Source organism: Seriola aureovittata, chromosome 9, assembly GCF_021018895.1.
Source record: "Seriola aureovittata isolate HTS-2021-v1 ecotype China chromosome 9, ASM2101889v1, whole genome shotgun sequence".
Classification (NCBI taxonomy): domain Eukaryota; kingdom Metazoa; phylum Chordata; class Actinopteri; order Carangiformes; family Carangidae; genus Seriola; species Seriola aureovittata.
The window spans coordinates 28232390-28256178 of NC_079372.1; the positions used below are offsets into that span (position 1 = coordinate 28232390).

Genomic DNA, 23789 nt, shown 5'->3' on the forward strand with positions numbered 1-23789 from the left:
TGGCAGTGAATCTGCCGATACTGCATGCTGCCGGAAAGTCATTGAATGAATTATTTGGTAATCAAGCCTCATCATGAAGTGGCCGCGAGTGCTGCTAAATCAAACAGACAGCAGAGCACAACACAAAGGCAAATAATTCATCAGTAAATTATTAAATGATCTTTATGTAACCCTGTCATTCATGATGTTCCAACTGCTCTTCAATAAAAAAGCCTCTATAATACTTGTGTATGCATCAAAACAAGGATCTCTGTTACCAGTGTCCCCATTACTGCAGGTACACTGGGGAAGAAACTGCTTTTGCGAATACAGGAAACGAAATTCAACAGCACATAAAAACTTTCCAGGGGACACTAAAACTGATGAGCAAAGACAATGAGCAAAACATCAAAACTAAAATAATTTACTTAACTCCACTTACAGGCAGTTGATTTAACTCTATGAGCCCATTTTCCTCCTTCAGCCCTTTAAACCCTCACAGACTTAATCGCCATCACCTGGTAAGTGACTGATTGCTAAAGGCTGCAAGGTGTCAAAACTGTCTAAAGAGGAGTGGGACAGCACTTTGGGATATATCACGTGATTTTTGATGAGGCCAAAACATATTTTGTACAGTTATGGGTTTGGGAATTTTGATTTTACATTTTTTAATTTGCTCCCTTCACTCCCTGTTCGTAAACAATGAAAGCATATTCATCATCATGGAATAAAAATAACTAGACAGTTCTGGCTATGAATCACCAGCAAGCTATATGTTCATATTATGGAAAGCCAGACCAGATTATACTTACGTGTAAACGTCTTTTTTCATGTAATGTTAACATTAGGATTCGTTCGTTTCATGCTTGTTTATTAACCGTTCTTCTTTATGGCAGTGATTTATAATTTTTTTAACACTTCCCCTAGTAACCTGGCAACCCTGTGCTTAACATCACAGCGTTATAAACTGTTGATGATTCTCTAAGGCAGACTCTGCAGAAGTGCAGACTTTTGGAAAGTGTGCATTAAGGGAATAAAATATCTGCTAGAGAGCCCTCATGCACTTGATGATCGTACAGTGGTACGGCCTGGAGCATGAAGCCCTCATGGACTAAGCAGGCATGCGCCTCAAAGTCTGTGAGTCTGTGAGGGGGGACAATGGGATTGGGCCAAGGCAACTGATTCACCTGTTCATCACTTTTTAATGTCCCCTGGAAACTTTTTTTCGTTTAGTTACTGAGTTGCATCTTGTTCTGAAGCATCTTTCAGCCTGTAATGGTGGTTGTGTTTTCTGCATGTTTCAAACCCCTCACTCACTTATTTACTTGTTCAGACCCAGTTTGACAACTCCTCTCAAATATGTTGATGCTCAGCTCTCACCAGGAGCATCAAAACTTCCGTTGCTGTCATGCAGGGAGATTGCTCTCTTCCTGCCCTGGTTCTTGCAGACACTCCATCAAAGTAAGAGCCTGTGCATTGCTCCCTGGGCTCTGCAGCCTTATAACACACCTCTCAGTTTGAAATTGGCCAGGTGTTAACATGGATCTCTTTAGATCAGGCCCGTTTACTCCAATATCCCATCAGCCTCTCTCTCTCCATATTGATTGCCACCCCTCCTTCTCCTGTACGAGTAATCACTGGCTGGCAGCGAAGGGGGAACGACGGCAGTTCTTGCATTCTGCATACGGATGAGATGTAATCTGTCTGCTATCTCCAGCTGGAAGAGTTATCTGGCAGCGGTGGGGCACAGGAACGGAAATGACTCTGTTCTGTTCAATCATTGTTCTCTCTTGAACGGAGCATTTTGGACAGAGCTGAGAGCTAATAGATTTTTGCTTTCACATACACACAAAGAGGGGGCTGTCTCTTTGATGAGCAATGTCCAGTAATGGTATAAGGTGTCAAGGCGACAGTCTGCAGCCGCTGACCTCTTGGTGTCCAACTCTGAACCTGCCTTATTTCTTCAGTGACAGAGATCATTTTGTAAAAGTTTGAAGTTGCTGGATCACCCCTGACATTGCGGTTCTGCTGCGAGTGAGCTCAACATCTCCTCTCTCCGGATTGGTAATCTGCAGAGAGCCGCGTGATGAAAGCGGCTCAGACTCGGATGTGACACCGCGTGTGCTCTCTGACACCGGGATCGAATGTATTTCCCTGTGAGACTTAAGAAGCTTGTTAGGGTAGCTTTTTCTGTGGGGAGATCCATTGAAGTTTCAGACTGTTTGCCAAGTGCATTTAAGATTCTGTCTGAGAGGTTCAGCTTCAAAAAGAAATGCAGAGCCAATCCACAGCACACCCACCAATCAAAGCGTCAAAGCCTCCATCCCTTGCTTCTTTGGAGATCTCTTCTCTGTCTCCCTCCTAGATTTGGATGGAAGTGTGATTAGGGTCTCTTCTGAGTGGCAGCATCAATTTTACAGTGGAGCTTCGCAGCACATGAAGATTAATTGCTTCACTTTGCCCCCTTGCCACCTTCGCTGCAGACAGTTTCTACTTTGTCTAGTTTTATAGATGTCAAAACAAAAGTCTCTTGGCACTGGTAACACAAGGCTTTTCTCTCTTACTCTCCACAACGTTGCCACTGGTTTAATCACTGTTCTGTGATCCAAACATCTCAGCAGTCGTCTGTGCACTTAACTGTAGTGTATTATTCAGTTGCGATGGATGGATGTTATCTTCCTCTGTGCAGTTGTGACATGTACACCAGAGGCAAGCGATGCAGACGCCAAGAGCGAGATGCACAGCGATGAAGGTGTGTCTGTGCTTTGTTGTTACAGAAAACTGCATCTTTTTTTTGCTGGATTCGACAGGAAACAGTGGACGTGTATTATTAAAGAAGAGCGAGTGACAGCTATTCACATCCAAACACAACAAGCCTCGTGGATAGTTTGAAACGTTCTGTCAACGCTGAGGGCATCTGATATTTTGTTTAAACCCCCCCCCCCCCTCGAGTTGCCCCCCATCTGCACCACAAATGTCTTTCCCACCATCTGACAGTGACTCATCATACAGTACAGACGAGATGTAATACAGACAGGGGACAAAACCAACATAATGTGTCTTAGTCTGAGTCCATCCATCCACCCATCCATTTTCTTCTGTTTATCCAAGGTCAGGTTGCCGTGGCAGCAGGTCAAGCAAAGTAGTCAGACCTCCCTCTCTCCAGCAACGTTTTCCAGCTCTTCCTGGGGATCCCGAGGCGTTCCCAAGGCCACTTGAAAGATATAATCTTTCCAGCGTGTTTTGGATCTACCTCGAGGCGTCCTACCAGTTGGATGTGCCTGGAAAACCTCCAATAGAAGGAGCCCAGGAGGTTTCCTAACCAGGTGCCTGAGCCACCTCGGGCCACTGAGGACAGCCACGCTGCGGAGGAAACTCATTTCAGCCGCTTGTATCCAAACTCATGACCATAGGTGAGGTGTCATTCATTCTCAGCAGCCTGTGTCGGGGGTGTGTTTGTCAGCTCTTGTCATCCCTTGGAAATGTTTCTGTATTTGTTTGTGTTTTCTGTATATTCATATGTTTTGTTAAATGTTTGGATGTTGTGTCAGGTTTCTTTAAGCTATACTATACTAAACTGTAAGCTAAACTTTAGGTTAGCTGGCAGATAAAAGTTGTGGAATAAAAATCACAATACTTTAAAATGTATTAAAAAGTGTAACGCTGCATAAAATAAATCTCAGGTTACGTACAAGTACCTGAAAACTGTACTAACTTACAGTACTACACTGAATGTACTTTGTTATTTCCCACAACTGACGGCACTGCCAAAGCAACCATGACAATGAACAAGTTATAATGTTTTCACAAGCGAGTCGATAAAGAGGTGGGGGGAAAAATGTCGGTGGGCTCTGATCCGAGGCTTCAGGGGGGTTATCAGCAATATCTTCTCAACAGAACAAAGCACTGCCTCCCTTTGATGGCAGCCCTAAGTTAGGAAACATGATTAAAGTGCTCTACTTTCTGCTAATCCTCTGAGGGGAAACTTGATAAATCTACTGAGCAGCAAAAAGGACGTGGAAGAGAGCAGAGGCAAAAAAAGAAAAAAAAAAAAAAAAGGTGGGGGGTGCAGCTTTTCAAAATGCATTTTGCGATTCATTTTATTCTTTACATGTTAAAGACCAAAAGCTAAAAGATGCATTTTCCTTTCTGCATTTCATAATTAAGGAACAAACAAATTCAGCGAAATGTTTTCAGCTGAGAATCCAAAGAATGTTCCTGTCAGAGCGTCTCGCTCGACTGTCGAGGGGGATGAAAAGAGAGATGACACACTTCACATCTCTCCCATCCTCTGTGGTTAAATGTCTTTCATGGAAACTGAAGTGCTGTTGTTTGCAATTATCATCCCCATCCTGCTTCTCAATACTAATCACCCTATCTTTTCCTGCGCTTCAGACCATTTCAGGCTGTCACGGTCCAACATTTTACGTTGTACTTAAGCCTTGAAATCCTTTTGTAATTGTTTACCACTTCTATTAAGTGTTGTGTCTTTTGTTAGACAATTTGCCATCATGCCGTCATGTAACTAAGATAATCGTCCACACCTGGGGTGGTAAGCAACTTGATGAGGCACATCTGCAGTGCTGCTCCCGAATCACTGGCTCTGCACTGTAGTGATTTAAAGGTCCAATATTTTACACTGTTACTAGTGTTTTATTTGATGTTTTTTCATATTAATAAGAAGATACATGTGTAGGTTTGAAAACAAAAACCGTCTCAATGTAGTTTTACATCTCCTTTCTCAAGCCTCTCACTGGAGCTCTCTCTGGTCAGTGAGCCAATCAGAAGGCTTTGGGCCTCCCTTCTGATTCGCTGGCTGTTTTCTAAGTGTTCCAATAAAAATATATCAGATTTCAGGTAAACAGTCAGAAAAACCAAATCCTGCCAAGATTGGATGGTGGGTCCAGGTGGGCGGGGCTTGGGGCATGGCCGAGAGTGGTGACTGCTTTGTTGTGACATCACAAAGTTACACAAGTCCTGACGGCTCGTTTTAAGGCTCAGTTTTCTGAAGATGGACTGTGTGCATTTCTCTGTGGACTGAGGCTTTGATAGTTTCACAGTATTAATATAGAACCTAGATCTGCTTTATAATCAAAAAAGACATGGAAATCTTCGCTTTATACAATATGGGACCTTTAAAGGAAGAGTTGAAATCATTTTGAGAAATACACTTGCCAAAAGTTACAGTATTTATATTAGTTACAGTTACACTTTATACAATATGGGAACTTTAAGGCAACACTCACACAACCAGCACAATGGCTCAATTTTGAACACTGCATTTATTTTAAAATAAAGAAAGGGCATTGGCAAGCCCCAGTTATCTGTAAATGTGACCCCGGCTACTGTACAGGATGTTTCCCACTCTTGTCATCCAGCACCATATTCCTGACATAACACTTAAGCTATTCATTTCCATTTAGCCACAAACTCTTCTCAATGGACAGAGGAAACAAATGGCCCCAATTTAAACGCTGGCTGTAAAACCCTGAAAGCGTCGTCCGAATTATGAGATAACTATTAAGTTGAAGATTCTTTCTTCTATAGCTGTAGTCCATAACTTATTTTCTATGTTGGCTAATGGTTCATTTTGTCTCAGGTTTGAAGCTCCGAGAAGCCGAGACAATTGACTTGGAGTTGTTTTGTGGAGTGGAGGTAGTCTGAACTCAAGTGGCTGATTCAGTCACTCAGCCTACTCATTATCCCATCTGTCCTCCCGTCCCAGACGGCATCTATTTTTGGTGAATAATACAGCCGTCAAGAATGCTTTTACTATGAAAAGCAACTTGACTGCACAGTAACAAGGCAACATTAGATAAAGAATCACCGAGGGGCTGTTTCGTGGCTTCGCCTCTGTCCATTTCTGATAAAAAAAAAAAAAATGTGTAGAATGTGGTAATGATTATCCTTTCTAGAACCTAAAAGAAAAAAAAAATCATAATTCAGTCTTTGCCTCTGAGCCAGTCATTCTTCATCTTCTGCATATTTTACACATGCCTGTCGTCCCAGATTCATGAACAAGCCTCCTGGCTTAAGCCATTTCAAAGAATTAAGGAGAGAAATTGTGAAAAAAAAATAAAGTGCATGAATCTCTGCAGGGTCAGACGAGGAAGAGAAAAGAAAAAAGAAGGCTGTTTGTGAAGTTGAATGGCTCTTTGGTTTTTGAGGAGAGGACTGCACAATAATCCGCTCACGTTTTCATCCCAGCTTCTGTCATGCCTCGGAGCTTCCTGGCATCCCACTGAATTCGAACAGTTGTCTGACCTCGGTCATAATAAGTAACAGAGGACCAGGGACCTTTTCTTTCAGCTTTCTGTTTCTCCGTCCTGTTTCCTCCCTCCTCCCCCTTTTCTCTTTTTACCTCTAATGAAGCATCGCCAGCAGAATGAAAACACATTCATGACTGTGCTGCTTTTTTATACATTCATAATCATTTCGGCTTCAGTCTGATACAACGTTCTCATGCGCAGACACAACACTTTAGAGGAAGGGCTCATTATAATCAGAAAGGAGTGGAAGAGGAGGGAGGGCCAGAAGGCCTGCACCTCAGCTGTTGTTTTTCTTCTTCCTCATGCTTTAATGATCAAATGCCCCCTGGTGGTTCAAATAAGTCGTGTGCATTTTCATCTGCTACTTGTTGTTGTGACATCCTTGAAACCCATTCATGTTTTTCTTATGTATTAACAAAGCATTCATCTTCAGAAAGGTTCCCTGAAAAATAAAACATCTGCTGTCTACAACACGCGACTCCGCCCAGAAACGAGTAGACGCCTGAACACAGCAGTGGAAAGTAACTCTCAAGGAAAACTTTGATTTTATTCAAATTTCTACTTCCACTCCAACTACATTTCAGAAGGAAGTGTTGAAAGCAGGTACCCTTACTGGGCGGCCCCCAGGGTCGGGCTGGGGCCCTTTTGCTTGGCCCCCCAGCTTTCTGGTGTGGCCTCACCCCACCATTACACTACCACATTATAATAATAATTATCATGATAATATAATATAATATAATATAATATTATATTATATTATAATCTTGTATTATATTATATTACAGTATTGTGTATATACGTATAGATGTGAATATGTGAATATATAATATTTTGCTTATTATTTCAATATTATTACTACTTCTAATAATAACAATTATTATTATTATTGTATTATATACCGAACTCTCATTAAAACATCCTACCATGCACACACAAGCACACACACACACACACACACACACACACACACACACACTACCCTACATAATCCGATCGTCATCCCTAGATCTTATTTTATATACACCATGTAACTGTCCTATGTTATGTCAACTGTCTATTATGTTTTATGTTTTCCAAGTCACCACATCTTCTATGTCACTTTTTGTTTGGCATAAGAAGAAGAAGAAGAAGAAGAAGAGAAGAAGAAGAAGAAGAAGAAGAAGAAGAAGAAGAAGAAGAAGTGTTGTACATTTTACTATAGTTGCTTTCCATAGTGATTTCCCCTGACCTTCTCAAATGGTTTTAATTTAATGAGGCCAAAAGAGGTTAAATCATCCAGTATCTCACAAAAAGCAAAAACCCAAGAAAAATTGAATCCTAACCTATCCTTTCCTAACCCCTGAATGATCTCACACCCCCTCAGATTTATCTTAGGAACCTCTGGAGTGTCCTGACCCCTATGTTAGGATCCGAACTAGCTCCACCTCGACTAGCTGCAACAGTAAAATGCAGTTTGTAAGTAGCCTGTTTCTGCAGAACCATTACTTTTACATTTGGCTCATGATACTTCTGTACTTTTGCTTAAGCAGGAGTATGTTAGTATTGCTGCATATGTAATTTACTTAAGTAAAGGATCTGAATGTTGTTTGTTTGTTTGTATACACTCCCACCCTGCAAATCGCTGCCTGAGGCATTAAAGGAAACTTTATTCTCTGAATGAATAACACACATTGGAAAATAATGGATGCTGGTGGCCTAGTTTTTGGGGAAAATAAGTCATTATCGCTGTAAAACATATTTTGTCTTCCCAGCTGCCACAAAGCGGAGCCCGCTGGGAGAAGCCTTTCAGGGAACGGTCACAATCTGTGTTTCTCGATCAATACTTTTCCACATGAAACACACAGACCCAGAGAGGCACATTTTCCTTTGAGAGCCAGCGAACATGCATAGGGATCAGATATACTCTAACACTCCCCAGAGAGGTTTTCTCATACCAGAACAAAAGGAATCAGCCTTTATGTAACTAAGCCTTTAAAATCAGAGGCATAAAAGACCCTGAAATCTATCAATCACCCGGGGCACCGACACACCCGTCATCGTAGACAAACAGGGCCGAGCGGTGGAACCGGAGACGCCTCTAAAGTAGGACATCAACTATTCATTCTGTTGTGATACGCCTACACCTATCAGGTGTGATGTGATCTGTACTGATTTCACCTGGCCAGGCCTCTTGTGCGACTTTACAGGAATCACTGCTGGCTGAAGCTTCATGAGCAGAGGAGGAGGAGGAGAGGAGGAGGAGGAAGAGGAGTCAGCCTCAGAGCCAGATTGCTCAGAGTAAAGACTGAGCCACATGCATATTTCATGAGGGTATTCCAGTTTTTGGGATAATTCATCTGCTGTTTTAACAAGGCTGGTGACAAACAACGAAGACTTACACTCTAAACCAAATGGGATCACAGTGACTTTTAAAAATTAATCAGTGGAGTGACTCATTAATTGTCCCCCCTCTAATGGCTTTACTGACTTCTTGTATAAATGACACAGCTTGAAGAGGACTGTGCGAGTTATCTACCCAAACAGTTTGTGTAATCAGTTGTTAAAAGTCTCTGCTCTGAACCAACGAGCAGCAACATCGGCCTTGTAAAGAAGCCAGCCCGGGAGTGGGTGGAACGAAACAAAAGAAAAAACAAGATGTGATGATCAGTCATTTATTAAAGAGTATAAAACAAGAAAACACTCCAATTCATGTCACTGTTTTATAACATGCGCACAATTTCAGTCTCCATTTCTAAACCAATCCCAAGCATTTACTCAACTCTCACACTTTAAGGTGCTTGATGCATAGTGCCAGGTTTACAACAAGACGAGTCCATAAATAAACCACATGAAATTGGCAGTAATTTACCCACTAATTCAACTTTATTCTGAAAACTAACCATGGGCTTATCAAAAAGCAGCTGCTCTGTCTTCCTCCACAACACACACACACACACACACACACACAGAATATAGATTCTTAATTATTGCAACCAAGTGAGTTCATTGACATTCAGATGGACATGAAGTCTCGATGCATTAATGGTCTTTTATTGATTAAATGAGTTTGTAAAGAATAAATCAATCCATTTCTGCATTGTTGCTGCTTGCATTCAAGATTATTGGAGTTGATCAAAAGTATGAACTTTACTATTTGATGTTTGCTTTTGCAATCCAAAACAACTAACCCAAAAACACTAGAGTGAAAAATGTGAAGTTATGCTGCAGCTGAATCAACAATTTTCTGGGCTGCAACAAAAAATTAATTTTCAATTCCAATTTTTGATTGTTTCCAAGTCAATCGAATAATTGTCACATCAGAAAATAGTGAAAAATGCCTATCACAGTTTCCTAGAGCCCAAAATAACTTCTTTAAATTGCTTTTTTTTGCCGAACGTTTTGCGATTTACTTATATTTACTGATTATTAGAATAATTACTGATTCATTTTCTAATAGTTTCAGCTGCAGTCTAACAAAACTAAACACTGTAAGCTTCAGAAAGGTGATTTTTTTTACAGGGTTAATGTATTGGATTGCATGGTATTTCACAGCTGTTGCTGCTGTTGTCTTTGTGTCACGTCTGCACTTTGCATTGGCTGCTCATATGATTGGCAGATGGCCATTTCAAATAGTTCCTCATGAGGCTTGGAAAGCTCTGAATCTGATATGGCACCTCACTGCTGTTGTTGTGGTAATGTATTGTGAATATGTCCTGTCAGAGGGGCGATTTTCCATCACTTGTTTTGTTTCTGAAATGCTTTAAACACATCATATGATAAATAGTCAAGCTTGAAAACTTAAAGGAAATGCACTGATTCCCTTTATTGCTGAGAATGAGATGAGACGATTGATACCACTTTCATGTCTGTCCTTCCAACATGAAGACAGTTCGCTTAGCATCAAGTTTTTATGCTTTAGATTTTGTACATATTAAACAAATAAGATTTAATGTGTTAATAAGAACATCTTAGAGGTGCTGCTAGGTGGATTTTGTTAACTGTTTCCTCCTGCTACCAGTCTTTATGCTAAGCTAAGCTAACCCTGTGCTAGCTACAACTTCATATTTAGTGCACAGAGATGAGAGTGATAAGAAATTGAATGTGTGTTTCCCATACTGTAGGACTATTCCTTTAAGTCATGAACATGTAATCAAATGTGCACAAATGATAAAAAGAACATACATATGAAATGAAAGCAGGCTAAACCAAAATGAAGAACCTCAAGTCTCCAGCAAGTGTGTTGTCTTTATCTCCGTAACGCTGGGTCCTAATCCTTGTCACACCTGCTGTAGTAGCTAAATATGGTGTTGTCGATCCACCTGCGGTACTTGGACACAGCGGTGTAGACTCCAGGAAACTGGGGCTCAGCGCAGCCTCTCCCCCAGGACACCAAGCCATAGACCCGGCCTTCACATACCAGCGGACCCCCAGAGTCTCCCTGAACCAGCGAGAAAGAAACATCAGGGTTGAAATAATATTCTACTAGACTTATGGACCTGGACCTATGTTTTCCTTAATGCCAACAAATCCCATGAAAAGATCGAAATCAACAATGTATTGATTTACTAAGTATTGTCTGTGTATCCAAAGCTTGATATATCTTATTCCTCTATGACATTGACTCCCATTGTTGTCCAACAACTATTCAAAACTCATCAGCTGAAACTAGTCCCTATACAAACACACTTATAGCAGTAGAAGCGAATGCTGAGTGCCAGAGACAGGGTAAGAATTGAGATACGGACTATCACGATATATTAAACTGTATCTAAGAAAACAAATTTTAAAAAAGTTAAATGAATAAAGATTTAGACATTTCTTGCAACGAATTCAGACTGCAAACCACAAAAAGGAAAAACGACGTCTATGACTAACTATATATAGATACAAAAAGTCATAATTTGGTCTATCTTTTCTGGAAAATATCATTTTATAATTTAAAACAGACAACTTTTATAAAACTTTCCACATGGTCCCAGGCTGAATAGAAAAGTTCCTCTTACCTGACAGGCATCCTTTCCACCAGCACTGAAACCAGCACAGAGCATGTTTCCTGTGATGCTGCCGTCAAAGGACTGACTGCTGTTGCAGTTTTGTGTGGAGACGATGGGGAGCTTGACGGTACGGAGGGTCGAGGGGATCTCGCCTCCGTTGGGGCTGACGAATCCCCAGCCTGACACTCGACACATTCGACCCTCCGCTATGGAGGCGTCCTGCCTGGGCAGCAGAGCGATGGAAACGTAGTTGTTCAGATAGACTGGGGCCCTCAACTGGAGAGATGTGGACAATGTGATCAGTAAACAGACCTACTGAGGGTGACTTAAACTGATTGAGTCACAGAGCAACATAAAAGAAACCAGAAGGAAACCAGTAGTATGCATACTGTACTTTTATAAGCATAATGTCATTGTTGTTGGTGGTCTCATTGTATTCAGGGTGCGGCACCAAAAGATGGGGCATGATTTCTTGCTCTGTGCCCTCATAGATGGTGAGAGAGTAGTCTCCTGCCACTATCATCATATTCTTTATCCTGCAGTGATAGAAAAGCAAATTGAAGTCACCATGTTGTAATGCAGACATAATAATGGTTCTCTTTAATATTAAAGGTCCCATACTTTACTTTACACTTTATTTGAAGTTCTGATATCCACCAGAAGATTCGTGGTTTTAAGTACCAGCTCTTGCTCAAGCTCTAGCAAACAACAAGTCAGTGTGCCAATCAGTAGAGAGGTTCAGAGCCTCTGCTCTGATTGGCCGACTGTTTTGTGAGTGATGAATAAAAATATAAGAGATATCAGGTAAACACTCAAATCCTGCAAGGTTGGCTGGTGGGTCCAAGTGGGCGGGGCTTGGGGCACGGCTGAGAACGGTGACTGCTTTGTTGTGACATTAAAAAAGTCCTGACAACTCATTTTAAGACTCAGTTTCTGAATACAGACTGTGTGCTGTGTGCTTTCATACTTTCACAGTATTGATATAGAACCTAGACTTGCTTTATAATAAAAAACAATAAAAAAAAAACCATGTAAATCTCACTTTATACAGTATGGGACCTTTAAAATAATGGTTCAACACATTTTAAGAGGTATACTTATTCAGTTTGGTGCCGAGAGAGGATTGAGATCACTCCCATATCTGTCTACATATGAAGCTGCACCCAGCAGCTGATTGGCTTAGCTATTGGCATGAAAACAAATAAGCGTCAGAGGTTTTCACTTGGTTATGAGGAACCAGGACCAGGATTACATTCTACTGAGATCTCATTTATTCATCCCACTGGAGAATGAAAATGAGGCAAGAGGGAGAACTGTGAACTTTTGCTATTATCAGAATTTGACTTTAAAAAGGTTGGAACATTTTCTTTTGTCAATCTCCCATGTGGCTACAGAAAGTTTTATTGGTGTAGTGTGTAGAAAGACGGCTTTCGAATATATTTTTGTTTGAAGCATATGAATGATTTTTCTATTTCATGTCTATGATTTCACATTCGTTCTTATGACATTTTTATTGTTGTTGATCGAGGCTGAATTCCATTTTGCTGCTTCAGTTTAATGGTCCTGGTATTGTGCATGCTCCCTCCTTATTGCACTGGGACACTTGGAACAGAGCAGAGCTATTGCTAATGTGAGTTATTAGTAACACGTGTTTTTCCTGCTATGACAATTCAAAATGTCATTGTAGGAAAAATCCCATTGAGCCTTACTTTCACTGGCAGACTTTTTCTTACAACAGACGATTAAACTTGTCAAAGCAGGAAAAGCACAGGTGTGAATGATAGCATTAATGATGGCTCTGCTGTGCCAGTGAACCGGCATACACAACACCAAAGCAGCCGTTATTAAGGTAAGTAACTTAGAAAAAAGAGAAATAAAAAAAGCTCACCCAATGTTACAGTGTGCTGCTGTGATTGTCCAGTACTTATTTATCAAGGAACCTCCACAGATGTGCTGACGCTCCGTCGTCTGTATTGACACGATGTACTTGATTGAATGTGGAACTGGTGCGTATCCTCCCACTATACGCTCCTGTGCAACGTCTAGACCTGCAACACACACAGAGGGAAATAACCATTAGCTAAGATTTGATTTAAAGAGAGGAACGTTAGTCCATAAGGTTTTTGTGCAAACCACACCGAACAAACCAGCTGTAATTTTATTATTGGAGTTGCAGCATCAGCAAGAACAATGCAAGTCATAAAAGAAAACAATAGAGGACTTCACAGCACATATGTTTCTGGTTTAAAAGATCAATGAAAAAACAATCTAATCTCTGAGGTACACTGATTGACATTGATTTTATTGATCTCGTGTTAAGACAGGGCAAAGTATTTTCATCACAGCGACTTGATGTTGGATTTCTACTCTTTATGTCGTCGTTTGAATCTTAAATAGCAGTAGTGGAGAGAAACCAAGTAATCATTGACTTAAGGCAGAGCTTTTTATTTTGTTACATGTACTTGATTGACTGGGGCTCGCTGGTTAGCATGCTAGCTTAAGTAGAAGAAAAGACATGATGAGAGTTAACATTGATGTAACTTTCTTCCACTGGAGACTTTTAGTGAGTAAAGGAAATAAGTTTGATGCTGAACTTTTAAGTAAACAGCTGTTAATGCTGACGCTAGCCATGTAGCAATAGCAAAACTTACAAATAGCGCCTTCAAAATTGGGTCAGTGCTAAGCTAACATTAGATGTTTGTTTTGAGGGTGAGGTTGGGCTTCATGACCTCAGTATTTCCTCGTATCAACATTGTGAGCATTTGAAACTTAATGTTCATGAGTGTACATCCCAGTGACTGAAGGGATGAAACAACCCCTTCTCATTGTTGTCAAAGTATCCCAAGCTATAATTAGCAGCAACGGTGCGTGTCAAGAGCAAAACGGTAACTCTATACAGTGAGACAAATACACACTAATATATAAGTACAAGAAAGCATTATGTAAGACCTTGGAATTGAACCTTGAACAATGGGTCTCCTATTGGGTGTCATGTGGGCTGAATTGTATAAAATAAAATATAATAACATGTTCTTTTTTGGTTAGTGCACTCACATTTAATTCCCTATTTACTGGTAATGCAGATGGCCACCATTAATGCAAAAAAATCTACTTTTTAACCTGTGATCTGTCCATATTTTGAAAACAAGCCAAAATACTGAAGGAAAGTAAAAGTTGATGAATTTCCAGCATCGTCACTTGTGCGACTGAGCAGCTCTGTGAAGTCCCAGATCCTAGACCTAGATCCTGTTAACGATGCTTATCAGAGTCCCCTTTCACATTTTATCTTTGTGACATAATTGCCATGCACAAAAGGGGGCGTTAGCCACAATTACTTATTGTTATTTTTATTGTTAGCCTTCATCTTTTGTCCCTACGGTTTCAAATTCTTTTCATGTATAAGGACACTTTTACTTAGCTTTTCATCCCAAAAGTTCTTTATCCCAGAAAGATGTCTTTGTTGTACCAAGTAACAAAGTGCACATAAAAGGAAGTTTAGCATTATTACTCATTATGCTAAACTTTAAAATCAAAATTATGCTATAGAATATCCTCATCTCTTCATTTCACATCATGCTCATATACCTCTTTCCACATTACTCAGCTTGTGTGATTCATGATTTAAAGCAGTAAGACACTCAGTCATGCCCAGATGCAAATGACTCTGAGTCACACTTTATTGCCAAAACAGCCTCTCAAGGGAGCATCAGTACTGAAAGGGCCACAGCTAAGAGGGATGTTTTTAAAAATGAATAGAAGGGTTACTAATCGCATATTAGATACACATTCAGCCTTTGTAATTATTCATTCAGTTTATGAACCCAGAACTGTGAAGATGTTGTTTTTTCAGGATGTTAGACAACAACGTGTGCACCCCAACTTTCCTGTCATTGTAACCCAGAGGCTTAAAGTCACTTAAAGCTCTTTTCATGCATTCATAAATAACCTGTAAATTCAAGATAAAGGAGGTTTACTTACAATTTACAGCCAGGACTTCCAGCAGTATACAAAGCAGTAAAGATGGTAGGTCCATTGTGAGACAATGGGCACAGCAGTCCACACGCAAAGAGAGGCTTCACCTGTCTGCTAATCTTAACGGGAAGTCATCACACCTGCATTCTCGGGTTTCTTATAGTTCTTATTTCCGTTTCCATGGTCACCACCTTGTCCTGGACGGATATATAATTGAAGCTTCCACAGCACGGCCCCTTGTCTCACCTCTACTGTGACCTACTCAAGCTGTCCTATACTGCTCCATTGTTTATGTAATCACCCACTTTATTGTTGGCCCATTTACTGTCACATAAAAGGTGAAGGATATACTGTGTTTATTGTGTTGTCATGAACCTGTACATCAGATCCTCCTGTAAAGTTTTATCACGTTTTTTCCACAGCGGCTCTGATGTTGCAGCCGTGTCAGCCGTGCCCAATATTTGACATCTTTCCGCCTTTTATTGAAGCTCCTAATACGGATCAAATGGGCTGCTGTCGTCTTAAGTGAAAGAGTAGGGGTCCCTGCAGCCCTTCATCACTGTACAGTCTCTCCACATTGATTTCCCAAGGAAGGATTAATGAGGGTTTTGAGTGATTACAAGCAGCAAAAGCTTTTGTATCAGATCAGGTCGGGCCAGCACTGCTGCTCCACATCTATTCTAGGGCCGGGTGTCATTAAAAATGGAGCACGGCTCAGGCAGGTCTCATCACTGCTATCATCCCTCTGTGGAGTTCCTGACCTCGGCTGGCTAATAGCCCTCTCTGTTGCCCTCCCTGCTACTGATAGCTGTAGCCGGGCTCTTGGTACCTCTTTCATCCCCTGAGTGCTGACCACTGCCTTTTTTCCACATGACCTACTCCTCAGTCCAAGTGCCGTCATCATTATTACACATGGCTGCCAGCTCCCCTGTTCTCACATTCATCTGTCTGGCCCTGGAATGAAAAGCCAGCTGTATATCACCAAGTACAATGCTTTAATCCAGAACCATCCTGTCTGTTTTAATACACCCGCTCAACTTATCAGCTCAGTGGAAATAGAGTTTTACTTTTTAATTTTAAGTTACAACGCCTCCAATCCCTCCCATTTACTGTAGCATACATAAAAAGAATATAAACATCTAGTAAACACAATATAATGTAGCTGTAAGCAATGATAACATTTTTTATGTTCATTAATGTATTCTACAACAGTCAATCTATAAGTGGCAATAATGACTGACACTAATGACTAACATAATGATAGATACTAATAAATATTCATTATTTATTTATATATTAATTTTCTTTATTGAATTTATCAATGACATATTAATCTATGAACACTACTTCTCCAGACCATTGACCAATCCCCATACACGGGTGAAACCCATGAAATGTAGCTGAAAGCAAGAAATCAAGTAAGGGGACCTTGAGTTCAGGCTGGCAGCGTTTGACGAGGTTGGAACGCATTTATAAACACTTTTAAACTAGTTTGAGAAATATTTTCTTCATGTGTAATTACATTTTACTCTGTGATTAATCATTCATTATCTGTTTATGCACCAGTTGTGGCTGCCTCATAGGAGGAGTTATAAATGTTGACAAGTACATTTATGAACATAAAAATCATATTATGTCTGCTTACAACTACATTATAGTGTATTAAAAACTATGTGTATAATCTGCTCATACATGCTAAATGTGTTACCATCAGGTGCAAATCCTTTATGAGTTTAAATGTCTTTATCAACAGTATTTGATTATATTCCATCTGTGTGACTTGACAAAGATAATAAAAAAAAAAGCTTGATCGGGGTAGACCCATATCCTGAATGATTTAAATGCACTTGAGGTTTGCAAGTAATCTGTTTGTTTTTAATTACTGACATGAGGAGAATAAACTCAGCTCACTTAAAAAATGATTAATTCATGACTCTGTAACAAAATGTTTCACTGGAGAGGAGCCGTGAAGATCCTGAGATAATCTTGGTTTACAGTCCCTAGAGTGGGGTGACACTGAGGTCTTATCGGTGCCAGCATCACTTCTCCAGCAGCACCAGTGACTCAGCACCGACTTCCTGATCAAACCTTTTGCAGTTCCTCTTTTGAAAAATGTCTTCAGTTACAAACATGTTGAGATACTCAAAGGACATTCAGATTATGTGTTTACAGGTCAGTACATTTTTTTCTTGAAAAGAACAATTGCAACAGAGAAAAAAACGTATGATTGTGATTAAATAATTCCAATTAATTGCTAAAATAGTGTAACCTGAACACAGCAGGTTAGCTGATCGTGCAAAAACGTACAGGAAAGCATAAAATAAAGCCTACTACTTCCAATATTTATGAATGATGAATAATACGTTCTTTTTAACTTAACACAGCTAACTTAGCTAGCTAAACGACAGTCTTATAATTTATTTGCCCTTTAATTAGTACAAATTACATAGTGGTTTCAAGTGGGATATTACAGTGCTCAGTCTCTCCAGGAAAACGTTGGTAGTTTTTGATGGTGTGGTTTGATGGTACAGTGGATTGCACCATTCAGACTGAAAGCAAGTTGAAATATCTTATTGACTTTGTGCTGGGTCGGCCCAGCGTTAGCCGTGAGGTGGGTGTTAACTGCTGATGATGCGTGCAGGCTGTCATGGTTAAGACAGAGCTGCTGCTCATTTGCATTTAAGAGGACCCAGCAGGGGTGATTCAGCAGCTCATCTGGATGCCTCTCGGTCCCTCATGTGTTCATCACCTCCTCGCGGACGTGCAGCTCTGTGAGTGGCGGAGGCAGACACAGAACACGCTGGAAGGATTACATATCCCGCCTGCCATGGGAATGCCTCGGGTTCCCCTGTCTCAGTTACACTGCTGAGCCCAATGCAATATTAAATAAGCAAAGTTCTGATTTAAGTCAAGAAATAAACAGTTAAAGGACAGATAAACAGGCCAAGTCTGATGAAGCATTAATGTTCTTGTCATACTCTGCTATAAAAAACAATTTAGTATTCAGCATTATGATACATGTGACTCATTAAAGACTAGAGAGTTTGAACCAGCGTTAACGGATACTAGGTGAACCATCAGCTCCTCTGTTACCTGTGGCTTCTGCAGTGTTGTGTGTGTGTGTGTGTGTCTGCATCATTGTCTATGTGTAACAGTTAAGTTCAGTATACATGAGGTAATATTGTGATATATATCCTCTGGCTTGCTCTGTGTTCTGGGGTCAGATCTGAAGCTTAATTTATTAGTATCATATTATGGAGAATCAAGACGCTTTATTTTGTAAATTTCAAGAAAGCATTCAGTAATTGATATTTGTATAGATATTGATATTAGTAAAGTACTTTAAAATAGATAAACAGACACTTGAATATGGTAAATGTACAGTATCAGTTTAACAGGACTGAATTTCAAAAGAATATGAACTGAATTTACAGTTCTTAAAAGGAAAAGAAGTTTTATTACCAGGGTAGTATTAGCAGGTGTTGGTTTGAATGTCGAAGCCATAGTCATGCAGTGTGTGTGTTAAATCAGTGAGACACTAGTGTGTATACAAACCAGGGTGTGTAGTGCAGTACAGACATAGTCTGTGTGTAGTTTATAGCCTATTGTAATGGAGAGAACAAATGGCACAGTTAGAGTAACCTGAGAGTAATAATGTGTTTACATCCCCTGGGGGTTTCTACATGCCCTCAGCCAGTATATAATACTTATAGATTAGAGGGAAATCAATAAAGAAATAAGAACTCTTACCTGGTTTTAATCTGTGGTCTTTATAGAAGATATTTGTATTAACACATGCAGCACATGTTGTGTGCGGTGTTACATGCAGACAATGTACTTATCGTAGCCAATAAGATGCATTTATCGAGTGTCACAACTTATTTTTGAATTAAACTTTCAAATTAGGATGTGGTTTGTTGATTTGTAAGTGATTATAAGTGAATATTAACAATACTCTATATTATAAAAAGTATAGAAATATAAGTCAGAACTCAATGTGTGCTGCTGTTGATTTTTCAGGTTTAGTTCAACGATGCAGATCAAATTCAGACATTGAAAATATTTCTATATTTCCCACAATCACGCAAAACAACTTACAAACCACATCAACAAGCCTGTAAATGTGTACTCTATCCGTAACCTGGTGATGATGATGATGATGATGATGATGATGACTGTGTAGAGGTGTTCCCATCCTAAATACCTTCATATCCCAAGGTGCAACAGACACAATACAAGAAAACACCTTAGCTTTGTCATGTAGTAGGTCAGGTTCATTGTTGCAGTGTGAGATCGTCGCAGTAAAGCACAGGACGAAAAGATAATTTAAACAAAAGAATTGAATCAGGATACAGTTACACTATAAAAGGCAAGAGGAGAACATCGGCCCCACCAGTTGGACCTAATCTGAAGGTTGCTGTGTTTGGACTCAACAGGTAAGTAGCAGGTGATTCTGACCGTTTTCTTTCACAGTTAATTATCAGTATACGAGGATCTGTCCGGATTTCAGGGTATGATGATGTTTGAAATAAAAAAAATGTATAGTGAAAATACTTAGTAGCCTATAACTTATGCTAATATCGTATCAAAATAGTCATGTTGAACATGTATTTTCAAAATAAAATCACAGTAACATAGCAGAGTATGATATGTACGGAAGCTAAGAAAGGCCATAGTCTCAAATATCCCATTATCTCGAGATAACCAAGCTTCATTTTCTCAAGATAATGGGATAATTATTCCTGCGATCTGTTATCTCCAGATTGCTATGTCGATATAACAGAATAATTATCCCTGCTATCTCAAGAAAAATAAGCTCCATTATCTCGAGAAAACAGGATATTAGGAATAATTACTTCCTATTATCTCTCTATCTCTATCATCTCAAGAAAACAAAGCTCTGTTTTAGGTAACAGGATAAAAAGATATTTGCGAGTCTGGTCTTTCTTGGTTTACGTAAAAACGGAAGCCCTAAAAACTTGTTTTATTTTTTGCCAGGGTAAAGCTTTTTTTTATTTATCTGTGAAAACAAGCGCTGAGAGGCAAGAGAACATTTTCTAAAAACTATTGAAAACTTAGAAAAATCACATGCACTAAATTCTGTTTAATACACAGAGAAATTAAATCACCTAGAAAGAAACAGGAAGGCCTTCAGTACGATTTGAAATGTATTTTATTTTATTATTTTTAGCAAAACAGATAAAAATCACTTGCTGCTCAGGGGCTGTTTATACAGTCGGAAAAAAAACTCTCCTTTCAGGGCTTCCATAATATGATGATGATTAAGCTAGGCCCTGATACTAATGAATTATAGCTCATTAAGACGTGGTTATCATAGGATTGTAGCCATTTCTGTAACATTTCAGTGGCTAAAACAAGAAGATTGTAAACCTTCTTTCATTAATTAGATGCAAAAAACAAATTTAATATTAAATAATAACAAACAAAAAATAAAAAAAGTTAGGCCATAAACTTGCACATGTATAGCCTATTGAGGAACTCTACCATAATTTTGCATAATGCATTCACTTTTGAGTAATTAAAACGAGCAATTAAATGAATTGTCACATTGTATATTGTGTATGAAAGCTGTTAAACATCATATTTCTCCATTACAGGTTATAAGTAAAAATATGGGTTCACTACGAAGGTGTACTGTGCTGTTGCTTTTGACTTTCTCAGTATCAGGTAAGTTCCTCAGTCTTTAAAATGTTCAGATACTAGATACTCTTAATAGACACTAAGAGGTATATGACATCCAGCGAGGGCCTTTAATCGGAGGAATAAAACTGACACGTTGATTCAATTTTTCTACTTTCCTCTTTAGTACACCACAGAACAGATTTGTAAACCGACACTATTACCATCTAAAAAGACAGTTTAAGTCCAAAAGCCTGACTCACTTCCTGTTCTCACCGTCCACAGAGGTGTATGCAGCGAGGATCATCGGAGGTCAGGAGGTTTGGCCCTACTCCATCAAATATCAGGCATCCTTGCAGTCTGAGGACGGCCAACACTACTGTGGGGGAACGTTGGTGCACCCTCAGTGGGTGGTGTCTGCTGCCCACTGCTGGAAACCGTAAGTACTGACACTAGATTTTATCAGACAGGGGCACACAGGTACATTAACGTAGACTGATGATGTTTGGAGAAGAGTTATGTTATGATAACTGACTGTGTTGTATAATGAAAGCAAAGGTGTGAAATGTGTGTATTTTTTGTGTATTTCGCAGTTAGAGGGTAAATTCTGACGCACCTTATGTCTGCTTGTGGCCCTCAGGAGCAGCCGCATGAGGGTCGTGTTGAGTGAACACAGCCTGACCACAACAGAAGGATTTGAACAGATCTTCAATGTCTCAAAAATATATGTCCACAACTATAACTACAAGACATTCAACAACGACATCATGCTCATTAAGGTGAATTAATAGATACTGTACATGAAGCTCTTGACACATGCACGCCCTCCTGTTGTCAGCTGAGGGGTGATGTCATCGCCTCATCAGCATCTCACACACGTGCTGCCATAACTTTGGTGTTTCTGCTACAGCTGAGCGAGCCGGCACAGCTGAACGCCAACGTCCAGCCAGCTGCTCTGCCTGATGAAAACACCCCTCAGCTCCACGATGACGTCTGCACGGTGAGTGGCTGGGGCGTGACAAAGATTTACAGTTTCTACCTCTCCCCTGTGCTGCGTGCCGTGGACGTGAGAGTGCAGCCTTACTGCAGCTATTACTACTGGGGCAGGATCACCTCAAACATGCTGTGTGCTGGATCTCGACTGGGTGGCAAAGATTCCTGCCAGGTACAGTAAGATTTATGTTGTTTTGCATGTGTTGCATGCTACAATGAATACATAATGATAAGCATAATGCTGTCCTGTACAATGCAAACTACTACTACTACTGCTCTAGATGCTGTGTATTACATACTTCTGTGTTATGTTTTATGAGAGAAAAGGCCATTATAGTAGTAGTTCTTTGAGCATGAATTTACTGTAATGTACTAAATCAACGTTGTAACACTCCAGGAAAAGTCTTGGGGTCACAAAAGTCAGTAGGATTAATTCTCTTAAGATCATTAATGTCTGTACAAAATGTCACATCTAGTAGTTGTTGAGATAAAGTCAGTCTAGACCAAACTGGTGGACCAGCATTGCCATCCCTCGAGCTGTGTCACTAAAAGTGAACTCTGGCGCATTTACAGCAAAGTTTGCACGATCCCTGTCGAGGTCTTTGTGTCTGTGATCTACAGGGCGACTCCGGCGGCCCGCTCATCTGCAATGGCTACTTCGAGGGCATTGTCTCCTGGGGTATCAGCTGTGCAAACCCATACTTCCCTGGGGTTTACACCAAAGTGAGGAACTACGTCCAGTGGATCAAATGGGTAATCGACAATGACACTCCATAAACAGTCGCCACAAGCCCTGATGAGCAGACTGCAGAGATCGACATTGATTCAATTTGAAAACAAACTCACAACCTGATTCACCACATTATTTTCAATGGCTTTCTTCTTTTTTTTTTTTTGTATTACTAATAACATTCTGTGTGAGTTTTCTATAGAACTAAATGTCAACTTAGAGCGAGGGCCATAAGTCATTTCTTGGAAATATGTTAATATGCAAATAATTCTGTGATTTTTATTCATGTATTGCTCTGAAATGAAATACAGAAATAAATATATTATTATTATTATCAGTAGTAGTAGTAGTTGTAATAGTAGCAGGTGCATTAATTAATAGAGATGGGCAACATGGTTAAAATCAATAATAATATTGAATTATCGCCCAGCTCTAGTTATCAATATTTTTTATTTTAACATTGGATCAAAAGACTGTATTTTATGTGAAAGTGGTCACTCAAGGTCACAAACACCTTTCACATCACATTTGGTCATTGAATGCAAATGTAAATATAAAAATATTCTTTGACACAGATTTAATGACATCATACTAAAACACTGGGTCGGCGCATTGACTGGTGAAAGTTTCCTACTGTTCCCACGAGCACTGAAAGACTGAATAAACCATCCACAGTGACGATATTAAGATGATCTGTCTCTCTTATGAGTTGGTTGTCTGTTTCTGCGTTGAGCAATCTCTTGCCTTGCCATTTACAAGAATGAATGAAGCCAATAAAATGCGATTCCCACAAACTGCATCAGTGGCATTTGTCTAAAGAAGTCATGAAGAAGACACCTGGAGCAAAAGTCTTCTTCAAAAATATATGTGTTCATGCATAACATACAGTATATGTATATAAACTTTACAGAGACATTTCTAGTTGATTTTTTGGAAACATTTCAAAGAAAAATGTGAGCTCTGCTGTTAATGTAGCTTCATTGCAATGAACCTAAACTCAGAGGTTTTACTGTCAAGATAAGTGCAGCCCTGATCTCTGTAGGGAACACTGATAACATCTACTTTTAACCAAAGTATTTTACCAGTATGCAAATTTTCCTTTTTTTTTTTAACTACAAGTTATGCTTACTTTTCATTTGGGCAGAGCATTTTAGAGAGGGTGCTATCTGGAGTGTATGGAATCCATGACATTGTTCCACATTTCTTCTCTATGCTATGGTATGAAAATCAATT

At 39.7% G+C, this 23789-nt stretch overlaps 2 protein-coding genes across 2 annotated transcripts; one reads left to right on the plus strand and one right to left on the minus strand.

The window, feature by feature from the left end:
• Nucleotides 1-8891: 8891 nt before the first annotated feature.
• zmp:0000001088 (trypsin) lies at nt 8892-15327 on the minus strand. Its single transcript, XM_056385250.1, has 5 exons — nt 15200-15327; nt 13110-13269; nt 11616-11757; nt 11231-11497; nt 8892-10665 (listed from the first exon to the last, which is right to left on the minus strand). The coding sequence occupies exons 1-5, from the start codon at nt 15252-15254 to the stop codon at nt 10495-10497; spliced, it is 795 nt and encodes a 264-aa protein (XP_056241225.1). The 5' UTR covers nt 15255-15327; the 3' UTR covers nt 8892-10494.
• A 5081-nt stretch (nt 15328-20408) lies between these two features.
• On the plus strand, nt 20409-23372 carry LOC130175005 (trypsin). Its single transcript, XM_056385266.1, has 5 exons — nt 20409-20881; nt 21119-21272; nt 21474-21612; nt 21744-21998; nt 22448-23372. Exons 1-5 carry the CDS (start codon nt 20776-20778, stop codon nt 22601-22603), a joined length of 810 nt encoding a protein of 269 aa, XP_056241241.1. The 5' UTR covers nt 20409-20775; the 3' UTR covers nt 22604-23372.
• The last annotated feature ends 417 nt before the right edge of the window (nt 23373-23789 follow it).